General features: G+C 34.0%; 1 protein-coding gene and 1 long non-coding RNA gene across 2 annotated transcripts; one reads left to right on the forward strand and one right to left on the reverse strand.

Moving 5' to 3' along the window:
* The first annotated feature begins 212 nt into the window (after positions 1-212).
* LOC129758443 (uncharacterized) lies at positions 213-1382 on the forward strand. The gene is made up of 3 exons (XR_008739987.1): positions 213-441; positions 521-559; positions 641-1382. It is a non-coding gene; the product is annotated as an uncharacterized LOC129758443 (long non-coding RNA).
* Positions 1383-3208: 1826 nt separating this feature from the next.
* On the reverse strand, positions 3209-5991 carry LOC129753848 (uncharacterized). The gene is made up of 2 exons (XM_055749696.1): positions 3597-5991; positions 3209-3538 (listed from the first exon to the last, which is right to left on the reverse strand). Exons 1-2 carry the CDS (start codon positions 4419-4421, stop codon positions 3209-3211), a joined length of 1155 nt encoding a protein of 384 aa, XP_055605671.1. The 5' UTR covers positions 4422-5991.
* Positions 5992-16650: the final 10659 nt, after the last annotated feature.

The raw sequence follows: 16650 nt of genomic DNA on the forward strand, positions 1-16650 counted from the left end.
TAACATGTGAACGTACTTAGTGCTCGAAGAGCGGCCTGACTATCAGAGAATATATAGATACTTGTGTACCTGTATCCTCTTTTCAAACAGGCTAAAGTGCATTCTAAAATTGCTTGAACTTCTGCTTGGAACACTATTGGCCAGTTTCCCATCGGAATTGAGATCCTGAGTCTAGGTCCGAAGACCCCTGCCCCACACAGCAAAAAAAAATGTAACGCTAGCCGATGTAATTTCTGGGATCGACGTATTATTCACGATTTTCGCTTCAATATTACATCAAAATGATGTTCACAACGAGAACAGGTCATGTAGTGTAATATCAAAAACTTCTATGTAATATTGCATCAAGTAGTCAATGGTATTTTCAACTGACGTTCAAAATTTTATCAATATCAAAAACTGTGAAACGGATTGCGGGGCTCAGGAGGATTTGTTCTGCTGGTAAGTACTATCAAAATTCTTGAAAATTCTTAGCAAAACCACATCTCCGAACTAACTCTCATATTTTTTTTGTTTTTAGGCTATTGGTCCAAATCGCTAATCCCAAACAGATTCGAAGGTTTGTAACATCTGGATATGAAGATAAGTATTTTGTTATGTTCATCCTCCCTGTTATTTTTTTAAAATTTAATCCTTACAGAAATTATCAGTTTTGATTTGCAAACACACGGAATCGATCATCCAAAGGACACGAATAGGAATCAAATGGAGCCTCTAGAGTATATATTTTCTGATGTGTGAAACGCTGACCAAAACGTTATTCATTCTTCCATTGTCGTGCATGAGGCCGAAACTCGAGTTTTGTTTAGAAGTCGATCATCGAAAAAATCTAAGAACTAAGAAAGTTTCAAAACAGACGAAGAGAATTCATGTTATGAACGTGTCATCCTTTTCAGAAGGTTAATCGACCTTTTCAAGAAAGCCCTTTTTTCCGGACAGCCCAAGAAGAAACCTTCTCGTTTAAGATTAAGATAATATTGTCCAGAGAATGTAGATGATAGTTTAACTTATATTGTTAGGCTCGAGGTTTCTCAAAAGACAAAAAATGTATGCAAAAATAAAATTTCAACCACCAAGCTCAGCTAGTAAATGATAAATCATCAATTTAAAGTTTTTTAATCAATGTAAGTGATGATGATTTACTTTTCTAATCCCTGTGCGCATAGGTACAAACCAAAATCTGAACTTTGATACTTAAATCCTGTTTCGAATTAAATACGAATCAATATCAAGTTATACAAAAAGTCTAGCAAAATCTAAAGTAATAACGACTTGCAGTCGCATCAGTAGCCGTACCTATATGTATTTGTTGTATGCCCGAATACGTCTACTATGTTACATTCATTTCGTATAGTTTCTGTACATCAAATGAGGGCAATAGCTTGTACATCAAAATGATGTAATATTAGGTACCATTTGCGACTCAAGTTATGTGCACGTTTTTGATGTAATATCACAATACTTTTTTTGCTGTGCAGTTCTATTATCCATTTTTGACCCATCAGTAAAGAATTTTATTGATCCGGAAGGAACCGCAGGTCCACCTGACTCCCACACGTCCCTATCATTGATAGTTACATTGTATGGTATCTCTAGGTTGAAAATGGGCTCCATCCAGTCATCATTTTTCACAATAAGTGAGTTTAATTTAAATTTCTGGTGTCCTGTAATATCTCCTTCATAGAGAGTTTTGTGTTTTGAGAGTCTCAAGGCAAGGACTAATAAAATCGTGTACACGAGTGGCGATTCCCGCTCGTCTACGATTTTTACCCACAAAGGTTCGCCAAAGCGCGAGCAGGCTGTGAAAAAAAATCCCTTAGGTTCGTGAACCATAGGAAACACGAGCGGAGCAGTCCAACCAACAGACGATTCTTTTGGATTTTGAATCCTGTCTCGCTCGTGGAAATGGTAACATACATGAAAATGTTTCCCCGCGATTTTGGCTCACGAACCATTTAGCGAAAAGGTTCATGAACTTTTTTTGGGAAGGGAACGCGTGGTTATTCGATTTTCTTCCGCAGGCAGGCTGTGAGTCTCTTTTGGTACGCGTACGGGTAATAAATTGTGCTTCAAACAGCAGCAGGAAGTTCTTCATTTTCAGCGCTTCTTTCAATTATTGTATGAAATTTTTATGTTTTTGAAAGTTTATTTAAACAAACAAATCTAAGATGACTTACAGCGTTTCAAGATTAACGGAATTCTAAATATTAAATCAAATTAATTCTGTCATGTCAACTCCTGGATGGTCTATTGAATTAAACAAAGCTTCTTGACAAAATTATGGATTAGAATGGACACAAGAAGCGCTAAGAATGATTCTTAACAACCGTTTAAGGAATAAATAATCAAATCAAATCTTAGAGCCTCACAATTTCATCCAAAACACTACATTTCTGTAGTAGAGGTTGAGTGTAAAATTCCATAACTGTTTTTTAAATTTGGAAAAGACAACCACGATTCCATATGTAAAGTTTCAATAAGAAAACATATGCATACGAATCATTGATTAATTTGGATTGAAGTGAATATCATCAAAAATTGATAAATTAATTCAATTTGGAAAGAAGAGTTTTCAAGTAATTTTTCTTTAAAAAAAACTTTCTTACGGGGTTTTGGCTTGAGGGATACAAATATCTACGGAAACTTGCTTTTTGCATTGTTATTTTTCAATTATAATAATCTCTACACGGTGCGCCTCTGGACCGTTATTATAAAAAAAAATTGTCCATCAAATCCAAGTACGGGGCTCGATTCCTTAGGTCATTCTGCACCTCTGGGTAAATTTTAAAAAAAATCCCTAGCAGAAAATCCGAGAAATCTTGATTTTAAGGTTTTTGTTGAGAAATTTCAAAATAATTCATATTCAAATTATTCAATATCATCAAAAAACCTCCAAAAACGTCAAAAAAGTGGTCCAAGTCATTTCCAACCAGTATGTATTTGTTGCCGTTGATAAAATTATGATTATTTACAACTGACTTAACTCTCCAAACATGGCTTAAGTGTATTATAAGTATGGTTTATTAGGGGTTTAAGTTTAGTTTAAATTATTGTTTCCGTGAAGTTATGGGGGAAAATGAATTTCAAATCAGTGGTGCTTTTATTGGTTAGTAGGAAAAGGAAACAGTGAAATAGTAAAAAGTAAAAGTAAACTATAAAACAGCAATACAACTAAAAATAATGAATGGAACATATTAAAAACTCAAAACTAACACATATGGTTGCTGTTGTAATCAATCAAAGAGTTTAACAAATGGTCGTTATAAACCTTTGATGATTTGGGAGCTTTATATCGCTGCCAAATCACATCAAAATCAGCATGTACGGATTCGGAGGCTTGCTCATTGTGAAGCCCAAGTCCTCTTCCGGCTTCTCGACAGAAATCCGCCACATGGTACTTTGTAATGTGATATTTAGATGTGAATGGAAGATTCAGCTTCTCCCAGCTGCTGGCAAAATCTGCAATAGCCTCCTCAAACCCATGCTCGAGTTTAAAGGAAAAGCATTTTGCATACACGTTTTTGAAGTTATTCAGAACCTGAAAATCGTAATATTTATTAAAAACTTGGTAAAGTTTATTTAGTAGAACAACCAACCGTAACGTAATCTGAAAGTTCAGGGTTGTCTGCCAAACAATTGGTAGCATCCAATAGCGCGTGGCAAGCTCTTCCGGTGAAACCGTACGTCATCTGTTGGTGTCTCACCTGTGCTTGTTCCACCCATAAGTCTACCCAGTCTGGTGCTTTCTTCTCAAGTGACTTAAAAATTGTATTAATAATTCCAAGCGTTATATGTAACGGTGGAGGCGGGCAAAGGTTCACGATTTTGTCTTCATCACTACCCGAGACCAACGGGGCATTCACGCAGCTTGCGAAGTTCTTTCCATTCAATTTCTTTTTTCTTGTGCAATTTTCGTTTATACTTCCTTTGGTTCTCGCGGTTCCGTTTGCTACACCGAGCTCGCTCTTTAAAGCCTCACAGTATGGACATGGATTCTTCGAAGAGTGGGCCATTATGCCAATTATAATATTTATAATCTTGAGGTCCCCAGCAACCAAGTATTCGAGCTCGTGTAATTTGAGAAGTTTCGTCCAAACGGGGGAAATATTGTCATACTTTTCAGCGAGATTTGGTGAAAGTGCAATGATGAAAAGCTTCTTCACGCCGCCATCCTTGAAGCCAGCCAGATGTTCCATTTGCGGAGAGATCACAGATAACGTTATCTTGAAGAAGCTCCTACCCCCATCAATTCCTATTTTCACCACAAAATCATCAACAGGTGGTCTTGAACGTTTGATACGGTTAATGAGTTCCGGTACATCAGTGCAATATGCAACAACATGATCTGACGAAGGTGCTACATTTCCTGTGATGCTGGACAACTGAACTACATCAAACAAGTCTTTAAGCTGCCGGTTCATTTCAATCAATTTCAACCGCACTCCAGATTCTATATCGACTCCAGAAGCTCGAATACTTTTAATCACACCTAGATAATAGATAGATTATATAAAACAACCATTGTTATGAATAAAATACTAATTACCCATTGTTTTCCTCATGCTTAGATTGTTTTCGCCTTTGACCTTAAACAAATCATCTGCACGTAGTTTTTTGGGAGGTTCTGGACAAGTTGAAACTTTCTCGAATACAGACGGTCTTCCACGAAGATTTCGCAGAACACATTTTCCATCTTGATGGATAAAATATTTTTTTTTTTTTGGATTTTTTAAATCAGGTGATCAGTGATGGTTTGAATCATTTGACTTAATTTTGAATCATTTGCTTATAACTTCTTTTGAAAACATTTTTCCCAGAAATGATGTTCTAAACTTTAGTAGAACTAGATCTTAGCTGCAACTTTTGTGACCAACACAAACCTGTATCTCTTATGCCTTATGAATGAGAAATCGAAAAGTTTAAATTTTTGAGCAATGATCGTAATCACAATCATTTGGATTAGCGGGTTGGATTAAATCCTACAATTCATACCACATTGAAGATACATATTTATGACATACAAGAAAGTTGTAGCTTAGATCTGTATCTACTAAAGTTTAGAACATCATTTCATGGAAAAATGTTTTCAAAAGAAGTTATAACCAAATGATTCAAAAATAAGTCAAATGATTCAAACCATCACTGCAGGTGATTATTTTAAAATATAGTTTTACCTGGTGAATCTGGCTTTGAACGCATATAGTCAGCTACTGCCGCATCCGCTGAGCTTGACGAGGGCTCTCCATTATTCAAAATTAAAATGATTTTCAAATTCGACGCTCGGGTGGATTGAGTGCAATGGTGCCTTTTTCCTCTTCCGTATTCACTGTAGCAAGTTTTACAAATTACCACCGCTTTACACCCATCAATGTCTTCTGTGTCTGGACTGGACCTGGGTCTTCCGCGCTTGAGTTTCTTGGGTTCAAAACCAGGCAGGTTGCTTCTGCCCTCATGTATACCGGCAGCAACACAAATCTCACATTTGCACATTCCTTGAGATCGCGTGATGATTGAATTTTCGAGCTTGTAACTTCGAATCCTGGGGACCCTTGTACCTCCCTTGCTGAACTCTCCACACGACGCGCGACATGTTCCGCAAATGACCGACGGATACAAATTTTCTCTGGATTCAAAATCTTGGAGAAATTTTCGAATAACAACTCTTATACCTGCACTTATCGGTCGAAGCGACGATGTCTTAGAAAGGCAGAGTACGCAAACCAAATTTCTGTTCTTTTCGTGAACATCCATTTTGAGGACAAAAATTGACGTTGAGAATTTGAAGTTGAATCCTTTTGATTTTTCAAAGCCCACTTGTGTCCCCGCTTTTGTGCCGGTCGACTGTTTCGCTGGTCATTCGCTTGTAGGTAGTTTCAAGCCAATGATGATTACAAGATTTATTTAACCTTAAACCACTAATAAACCATACTTATAATACACTTAAGCCATGTTTGGAGAGTTAAGTCAGTTGTAAATAATCATAATTTTATCAACGGCAACAAATACATACTGGTTGGAAATGACTTGGACCACTTTTTTGAAGTTTTGGGAGGTTTTTTGATGATATTGAATAATTTGAATATGAATTATTTTGAAATTTCTCAACAAAAACCTTAAAATCAAGATTTCTCGGATTTTCTGCTAGGGATTTTTTTTAAAATTTACCCAGAGGTGCAGAATGACCTAAGGAATCGAGCCCCGTACTTGGATTTGATGGACAATTTTTTTTTATAATAACGGTCCAGAGGCGCACCGTGCTCTAACATTAACTCTTAATCCGATCTTGATCTTACTACTGGATTTGAAATCATCGTTTATTGCCTGAATTTCCTTCGATTGAGCTTCTGATTTCTGCAATTTTGATTATCTACTATTTTTTCGTCATTTTTATCTACTCATAATCTGAAGATTATTTTTCGATCATCAGAATTCAGAACGCAAATTTAAAATGAATAACTCCAAATAAAATATTCATAGTTTATGATTCAAAACTACCGAAATTCTTTTAATGGGTTCATCACACTGTGTTTCGAACTGTTAGTAAGTACGGAGTTTGTTTTTCAGATTTTATTTTAACACTCTTTACACAGAGTTTGGAATTGGAATTTTAAATGGACAAAAATTCATACTTAAAAATTGCTTATCCCAAATACAAAAATATTCAGTTGAATTTAATTTTGGAATAGTAAATACTGATTTTGGAATTGTGATCTTCTGATGACTCAATTCTGAATGAAAAAATCACACTTTACTATTTGAATTGGGAATTCTAAATCCACATATTAGATTTAAATATTCGTAGTACTGAATCCAAAACTCAGAATTCAAATTTCAATTTTACAGTTTCGAATTAAGTATCACGAATCTGAAATTAAGAATTTATGAGAACGAATTTTCAACCCAAATTTTTTAAATCAATTTCAATTGTATAATTTTGAATCCAGAAATGGAATTTTGAAAAATGAATTTTGAATAGTGAACATTGAATTATAAAATTATAATTTTTATAATTATTATTTTTTATAGAATTATAAAAAAGTTTTGTTCATCATTCGGATTTTCAGCTGAAATTAGGAATCTAAAATAACAATCGCAAATCGTACATATTTGAAATATTTTAAAAATAAAAATCGAATATGTTCACACTAGTCTAAAGGTAGTATGTTTGTCAAATTTAAATAGTAGTGAAAATCAAGTAAGATGCCATTGAAAATGTTTTGCAAAATGAGAATGTTCTGAAAAATATTTTGAAATATTTCTGAATTAGGTATGGCTCTGTAACTTTGAAAAACTGAATAACATTAAAAATGTTGAAGACAATGATCTTTTTTATTTTAAAACATTAGTAAAAAGCAGTTTTCAAATACTACAATAAATTCATTGTATTTTCAATTCCATTTTTTTAATTTAAAATAAATCTGCTCATACATCATTCTCAATCAAGAATAAAATTGAATAGAATTAATGATACGTCAGAAATCAAATTACAAATTTATATGCAAACTTTTCAATTATAGTTTGAACTTGATCTTGATCATACTCATGGATTTGAAATCTACGTTTATTTCCTGGATTTCCTTTGATTGAGCTTGTTGAATTTTTTCCTGCTAATTTTAATTCGTCATTTTTATCTGCTCATAAACTGAAAATGATATTGAAGAAATAGCGTTTCTTTGTTTATTAATGTTGTCCGATTTCCCGGTTTTATCCGGGTTTGCCTGGACATTCAATACCAAATTTTGGAACAGTCCAGTCTGGCTCGGTGTCCTGGATTTCATTGGAAAATATCCGGATTTTGTCAGGTTTTATTCACTTTATTTGAAAAATCAAAATTACAAACTCCTCCTAACGGAATTTTTTGAGAAAAAATAATCATGAAAGGTGTTTTGGATCCTATAGTACGATTCTGTTGATAAGTTCTGATGAAAAAAAGTTTTTTTTGCCAGGATAATGCTCGGATTTATGGACATTTTTAAAATTAATTGCCTAGATTTTGCTAGGTTAACCTTAACATTTTTTTAAATTTTTATTTAAAATTGCCCGGTTTGTCCGGCTCGGATACGCGTCAAGCGAAAAAATTAGATATCTTGTATTTGGTCCGTAATGAGTTAACATTGAAATTCTAAATTATCTTAATGGTTTTCTCTCGCTTTCATCAACTTAGCGTACGGTTAATACCTCATTTTTTCTTCCATGACATGAAATTTAAAATTCCAAACATTTATAAGTTTCTCATTTTGAACTTCGGAAGAAACTTGAAAATGACGAAGGGGATTCAATTAAGATGTCAAAGTAGCACATTTCTAGATTGGACTTGTAGCTTTTTTGATATGCAAATTTTCCTATTTTTTCTTTGTGATGGTCCAACAGTTTAATTTGGATCCTTCCTCCACCCCATACACCTTTTTAGGAGTGGGAGGAACTTTTTATCCTTTGGATAATTAAATCAATTTTTTATCTATCTGTTACTGGGCCAGATCGCATCCTTCCGAAACTCTATATAATAGTTTGTCAAATTTGACGCTGTTTAACATCAGAAAGAACAAAATTCAATTCACAAATTATATACATCGTTTAAATTTAATACATTGTAAATAATTTTCAAGTAATTGTTATGAAAACTTTGAAAAATCGATATATTTCATCTGTCCACGTGTTGCATTTGGCGCAATCAACAACCATGTGGAGACAAAATAACGAAACGGAAAACACGACCATCAAGTGTGCAATGCGTTTTCCAATTTGGTTCACGAACCAGAATCGCGAGGTTCGCGAGGCTTTCTGCCACGGCTCGCTCATGATTTTCTGGCGATCGGATTCCCCTTGAAAAAAATCCCCTACAATCACGTGTTTACTGAGTCGCGAACATACTGTGGTCAGAACTTTTGTGAACTACGCGCGGTTTTGTTTCTTGGCTGCTCCGATTTGAATACGATTTTTTTAGTCACTCTAGGCACTACGTTCCGCCTCTAACTCAATGAATTGATGTAGAGGTAGAATATTTAGTAGTGCATTTAGAGCCTCATTCGGTGTGCATCGCTTTGCGCCAGTTATAGCTAGCGTTGCTAGTCTTTGGAGCTTCGCTAGTTTTTTCTGGGCCGTAATTTGCATAGTTTTGGTCCACCATACTAAGGAGGCATAAGAGATTTTGGGTCTTATAATAGCTGCAAATATCCAGTAGAGAATTTTCGGCTGTAGTCCCCATTTTTTTCCTACTCCTTTGAGGCAGACCCATAGAGCTGTTGTAGCCTTAGCGATTACATGCTCTATCTGTGGGTTCCATGATAGCTTTGAGTCTAGTACTATGAGTAAATATTTCACTTGTGATTCGAGGTTTAACACTTCCCCATCTAATGTTAGAGGTTTTAGTGTAATTTTTCGTCTCCTAGTGAAGGCTATCAAAGTAGTTTTGGAAGGGTCAACGGCTTTGGAGCATCCTTAAAATATATAAGAAAACAGACTTGCTGATTTCATGAGAAGATATTATTTTGCTAAAGAGTCCGTCATGAGGCTTCCAAAACTGTCAATTTTACACTAAAATCTGTATGAGGATTAAATAACATTTAGAGTGAAGTCCTGATCCAAACCTGATTCGGATTGATCCCATTGCTAATCCTGATCGTAATCCTATCCTTGATATCGATTCTACTGCGTTTACTGATGCTGATCTTGATTTAAACATTCAGCCTGATCTCTACCTAATCATGATCTAACTGGCAATCTATATTTTAGAAACAACTGTACCAAATTAACCAAGTTCAATACAGTTGATACAAATATTTTTCCCGAAGGCTTGAACAAAACAAATATTGCGGCTCAAAGATTGTTTTTCGACCGCAAATTCTCGTATAAAACGCAAAACTGTTATTAAAAATTACTTCTTTTGCGGCAAATCAGTAAACTTCAAGGATAAAGAAGACAAGCTGATTTTGATTCTTGAGTCAAAATTTTGGAGTCTGATCCAGTTCCTAAGCCCCGATCATGTACTCGCTCCTAAAATGCACCGGATTAAGCCATCGGCGGGTCCAGGGCTATTTTTCTCGGAGACCCCTGTGCATCTTTATTTCCATTTGCCGACCCAGTGAAAAAATAATACGGGAGAGTGGGGTATCATGGGCCACTGCTTAACTTTTTAATTTTAAAAGATAAAAAGGAATAAAATGGAAAGGTTTTCCACATTTGTAATGTATCATTAAGCATTTTTTTTATATTCTAATACATTAATTTCCCAAGTTCTGTCTGCATTCTGAATCTGAATTCAAGAAATGAACTATGAATCTGTTTCCGAATTTCTATACACTTTCTGAAATGTACAAAAAATACAATTTCCGAATCTTGATTCCAGATCAAAAGATTAAATGTTTTCATTCATAAATATATTATTGAATTTCTGTAATTCCGGTTTAATCTGAATTCGTTTATTCAATTACTTGTATTGAAAATCTGAATAAAAGTGAGAGTTGCAAATGATGAATCTGAATCTGTGTTCTCAATTTTGGATAACTGTAAAGAAGCTTTAAATTTATAAATTGTGTGTAAGAATTAAGTTTAGGATCTTTTGGGGTTAGGAATTTGAATATGAAACAAAATTCTTCTTTTTTTCATTTTCGGAAAACTTTTATCAAAATATTGAAAATTCATTGAAAACCCAAATTTGTACAAGGATTTAAAGGAAGCAGCTCATTTAATTTCTAATTTCTTATGATTATTCGAACTGAAAATCAAGAATCCATAACCGGATACAGAATCAGAAATACGAAAAATTAAAAATAATTTCGGTTATGGGAAAATGGAACTAGCTTCTGAAATGGGTTTTATTTTAAATTTAATATTCAAACCTGAATTTCTAATGAGAAAATCTTGAAAAAATGCAGTGGAATTTCGAACTTGGTGTGGGATTTTGAGGTTTTGGCATTAGTTTTTAGTCTAGATTGTTACTTTTGAATAACTTTACTTTATTATCATAATTTGATTATGATTTTAAAATTTTCAGTGAACAGTAGAATACCTGCTTGCTTTTTTGGACCCTCAAGGGGGCGTGGGGTTTCATACTTAAATTCTCTCCCCCGTTCCTACGGCTTCGTACTTATATTATAGTGAAACTATAGAGAATAATAAATCTATTAGAGGTATTATTCCACTTTTTATTCCAATTTACTAGTTTCAATTTATTTTCTAGATTTCTAAACTTAAAGCAGTATGATTTGAGTAACGTTACAATATATTCTTCCTCGGAGCGAAAGCTTTAAATAAAATAATTTAAAAAAAAAGGGAAAAAATACACCAAAAAACAACTTTTATAGAAGTGAATGACGTTTTCTATACGTTCTGCACGTTTTCTTTTAAAAGAATTTAAAATATGTAGAAGGTAAGCAAATGACAAAATGGAAAAAAGATTTTATTTCATCAAATCAGTTTGTTTAGCACAAATCAACTATTTACGAATTTATGAAATGTGATGAAAAATTTTCTGAACAAATAAAATTGTTTTGAATGTTCTAGGAAAGCGTGCGTGAATTTTGATGCAACTATAGAAAATTAGATAGAAAGTTCTATGATTATCATTTTAATATTTGATTAAATATTGTTTTTAATTGGGAAATGTTAAAACATCAACGTACCAGAAAACCACGTGAATATATATTTATAGAAAAAATATTTTCAAAATCATTAAATTTATGGCATGTGATGAAAAGGGTTCCTGAATAAAGTTTTCTTCACTCAATTTAAAACTTTTATTTTATTTGTTCAAAACTTGAAGTAGTTTTAATAAAATAACACTTTTTAAATTAGGGGTCCTACATAAGAGAGGTTTGACCTATGTTTTGTTTTTTTTAAGTAGCCTGTGGTGAGAATGTTCGATAGCTGTTTTTCAAGCTGTCCCTCGTATTAAGAAAATTATCTTAGAAAAGATGATTTCAAAACTTGATTTCCAATCAAAAGGTTCCTCAGCGAAAAGGTAAAAAAAATAAATTTTCTCTCATTTTTTTTAAACCGCTGTATAAGGATAACTTAACGATTAAAAAAAAATTTCCCACCCATTTCCAGGCAGTGCAGATCTGGTTTATTTTGTCAAAAAACCCGACCGAATCCGAGGATTTGATTTTGAAATTTTAAAACAAAATCCGGGCAATATACAGGCAAATACAGACAGAAATCAAGGAGGAAAAACTGGATTTTTTTCCTCGAAAAATATCAGCAGATTTAATTTTATATTTAATAATTCCAGAAAAACGTTGTTATATTATTTTGAAAAAAGTTGCTCAGAATATTTGTATTTTAGAGGCAAAAATTGAAAAAAAATGAACTCAATTCGAGTATTTGTCAAATGTAAATCCGTACAAAATCCGGCTTTTTAATCCGGGCAATCGAAAAGAATCGGACTGTTACCAAAATTTTTGTTAAATATCCGCGCAAGCTCAGGTAAGAAGTTTTGATTTTACAAACCAATCATCAGTGTACAAATGTTTCAAAGGATACAACAAAGAAATCATTGCTGATAACAGAAAAAATCAAGTGCTAAATAAGAAATCCCTTTTTTTCACTTGTTTTCGTTGCTCAGTGCGGTTCCTCCGGGAAGTTTTTTGCACGGGCTGAATGACGAAGAAAGTTTAATTTTGATGGTGCAGAATTGTTGAAAATGGAGAAAGCAGTTGGGTGGGATAGCGAACGGGACAGTTTTGTTTCCTTTTTTTCGATACGTGAGAGAGTGGTCTTTTTAGTGCTACATTGGGAATGATAGATATATGTTCAGGTCTCTTATGAATGTGAAGTGAGAATAAAAGTTGAAACGAACAGGAAAAAGGTGCTCCTGTTTGTCGTGAGCTGAACAAAATCTCTTCCACATAATATGCTCAAGCAGGATAGTGAAATCATGTTTAGTTAATAAAGTTATTGAGAAATGAGCTCATAAAAAGTGACAAATTTTTTGAAACCGAATGAAGTCAGCAGCAAGTGCGGAAACTAGCAGAAAACTGGTGAGGACGTTCTTATTATTTTTTTCTTTCGTTCCAGTTATTCATTGTTGAATTTCTAAATGGGCTGGAATGTACAAAGTTGAGAATAAAAACGTGAAGAAGTATTGACTTTTGCTTCGAATGATAAATTTCATTTATATATTTTCAATTACAATTACCAACAGTCGTTTGCGTTTAATCGCAGCACTCACTGACTTTTCAAAATTCGCCTACGGCTGGCGTAATATTGCACTTAGTTCGGGGGTGGATTCAATTGCTAGGGGTAGGTAGGTGGTTTCTTAATTCTATCACTTGTGAATCTATTGTACAAATTAAATTGTTTTTACTTTGGACAACATAAAAGAATACATGAATTTTTCTAATACTTGGGTAATTTTGTGTTAATGTTTCGAAAAAGTATGTTAAAATTTTTTACATAACACTTTTATTAAATCAATGCGTAGGAATAGCATAACAGATCTAAAAGCATATTTAAAATGAAACTTTTACATGAAATAAAATTAATTTCAAGTTGCATTTACCGGAGCTAAACTTTAATCAAACATTTTTAATTCTTTGGAACATTATTTGAATTTAAACTTTTACAATTTATGTTGACAGTATAAAAACGCTTTGAAATCGATCCAATGATATGAATCGTATAACATCGCATATTTTTAAATGTCCAACTTTGTATGAATACATTATTAGTGTTTTCTTTGATAACTAGATTCGCATTTAAATGTTTTTGATCCACTAATAAGGTTAATTTTTATTTGATGAGAACTTTCAAAGGTAATTTGATGTACTATTTATAATACAGTTAAAATTTTTGGAAAAACTTTCCGAGCTCTAAACAGACCTCGGAGGGTTTTATGTACTACTAATGTTTTCCGTTTCTCTTTTTTATTTTCAAGAGCGAGTAAAGGCGCTTTAACCTTGGTCGGTGACCAGAAATGATTGTACACTGAAATCCTGAGAGATTTTGGGATTTCCGTGTACAAAATACATCATTTCCAACCCTTTCGAATGGCCCTAGCGATTGGCGAAGTTCCTTTACATGACGCATGGTTTCTTCATCACGAAGCATTTTTCTTAGCATGCTTCCAACGATACTGCCCAATTGAAACGTATGGTACTGGTGGTCCACGTTTCTTCCTGTTCCTGTGTTCCAGATGTCTCTGCGTTCTCTGCTCCATGGTAGGCCCAACCAATTCATGTTTTTGATCATTTTAATGTTTTTATGTTAAAATTATTAAAAATATGGACAAAGACAAGAAGAATGATAAGACACTTTTATTATTCTTTGGGACTCAGACATAAGTTCTGGCTGTGGAAGTACGATTAGTGATTAGTGATTAGTGAATATCCGCGCAAGCTCAGGTAAAAACGGGCAATCTGGCAAGTGTAGGCTTACTTTATTGACAAGAACGATTTAAAAAAAATTGAAATTCATAATTAAATTTTAGCAAAAAACTTAATAAAGAGGAAAAAACTAGTTCGAATATTAAAACTATATTTATTAACAAATTGAGAATTTGGAAAATACGCCTGAGTTATTTAAAATAAAAAATTTCTAAAAATTGTACGAAATTGACGAAAAATGTGAATATTTCCAGAAATTATTTTCTGTAAATATTGAAGAAAAAGTTTAAAAACAAAAAGTTTAAAAACACTTTGAAAAACGTTTTCGAGTATGTTGACAAAATTGAAAGCAGCTGTATCATGTTTTGGCCCAACTGAATCCATATTTGAAAAAAATGCATAAAATTTAAGCTGGAATTTTTGGATGTTAAACATTGCTTTTTAAATAGTTAAGTCTGTCATCTAAGGTAATATTCCTTTTCATCAATTGATAAATATACGTTGATAGTCCAGTTAAGTGATTGAAATGTTTCGATTTCCTGCTGAATGCAAGTTTACAACCCTACTGGCGAAAGAAATCAACCGAAGCGTCGACGTGCCTTGGCAGTTCGAAAGTCAAACAATGATGATCCCCTCTCTGGAGCCACCAAGAAAATCAGAAACAAAGGTACGATTCTTCCCTGACGGCTGCAGCAGATTACAGCACACTCGAGGGGGCATTGCTGTTCTCCATCACTAGTTTTACATTAAAGTTAGTCAAGATTTCCTGGGCCAAGATAAAGAATGAGCCGAAATGAATAGACACAGAGCTCGACATCCTCGAGCTCTAACGAATTTGCGCTGTCAATCAAAACTTTTGATTGAATCCGTTTGAAAATTATTTTTGCATCCGAAACTGATTTGCTTGCGGCTTGCTGGAATAAGTTGGAACGATTGTAATTTTAATGGTAGGACCTTCTTATTATTTCAACATTAGAATATCTATTATTTGAAAAAAAAATCATTTCCCAATAATTTAGAAGATTTATTCCAGGAATGCTTTGTGGCTTAGTTTTGAATGGAAAACTCAATTTATCACAACCCAGAAACGATCTAAATCTTGGCCCGAACCAATTACACAAATGACTTGAAATCCGGGAGCCACTTTTCGATAACCGCAACCGCAAATTTTCCAATAATAGATATTCCAGCTCCAGCATCCATAAAAGATCCATTTAGCGGATTCACCGTGGCGCTATTTTGGTGGCTTCTGTTTGTGGAAAATAAGAAATTGTTCACTTATGTCTGCCATTTCAAAGCTGGTGCTGAAAGTGTCTGTGTGAGAAAGAGTGAGACAGAGAAGACTAGCAGGAGGTGTGAGTGATTCAAAGTCAAAAGTAGTAGCAAGGAAGAAAAAACCCCAAAACCCGCAGAACGCGACGAGCTCTAGCTAATTTGCAAATGGCTCTTAAGAGGCCATTATGGGAAAATGCTTTTCATCGACAGCGCGTCTCCCGGACGTTTGCTCCCCATTTGCTTTCCCAATCCCGGTGCACTTTTTGACTTTCCCCCCGAACCATTTCAATCATCCCCCCCTACTATCTAGAGTCGTCCCCCATATAACATTATGCTGTAAAGCTGAATTATTTGTTTGTTTGATTATCATAAAATGAGCTTTCAGAGCAAATTTGAATATGCTTCCATAGAACAGCCATAGAGCACCAGGGCACTAGGAATGGAAACTTTACCTTTCTCCGGGGAAAGTGGGCTGCCAGGCAGCGAAGAGATCAGTTGGTTGAAGTGAGGAAGGGGAGAGGTTGGTGAAATATATTCTCCCCAAACCTCCCTTTGACTGCTATCTAAGTAGAACCATTTGAGCTTGAAGAGCTAGAGTCTTGTGGAAGTGAGCAGTGTCTACAGTCTACAGTCTTGGGAAGCTGATGGCTTCAATGCGAAGATGGATGGTTATGCATTGGATTCAACTTAAATTTTTATTATAGTTTTATTTTGTTCCTATTTAATGGAAGTTAATTTTCTTAAATTCAAATATATGGTTAAATCTGTAGCAGAAATTGAACACCCTTGGCTTGATTGAAAATTTGCATTTGCATATTGAATCACAAAAATTGAAAAGATTTTCAAACTCCCTAGCTGTAGAAAATTGCTAATGAAGGTTTACAAATGGTTAAATTCAAACACGATATAGCGAAAGGTTGCGTCCTTTCGTCAAATTTTTTTATTCGTCTTTATTTATGAATGATTGTTTAAGAAAAAAATCCTCTAATTAACCAGAAGAGCTTATACTAGTAGAACTATTTCTATCTTAAGGTTGCCAGAATTTTTTCCACTC

This window comes from Uranotaenia lowii, chromosome 3 (assembly GCF_029784155.1).
Source record: "Uranotaenia lowii strain MFRU-FL chromosome 3, ASM2978415v1, whole genome shotgun sequence".
NCBI classification, from domain to species: domain Eukaryota; kingdom Metazoa; phylum Arthropoda; class Insecta; order Diptera; family Culicidae; genus Uranotaenia; species Uranotaenia lowii.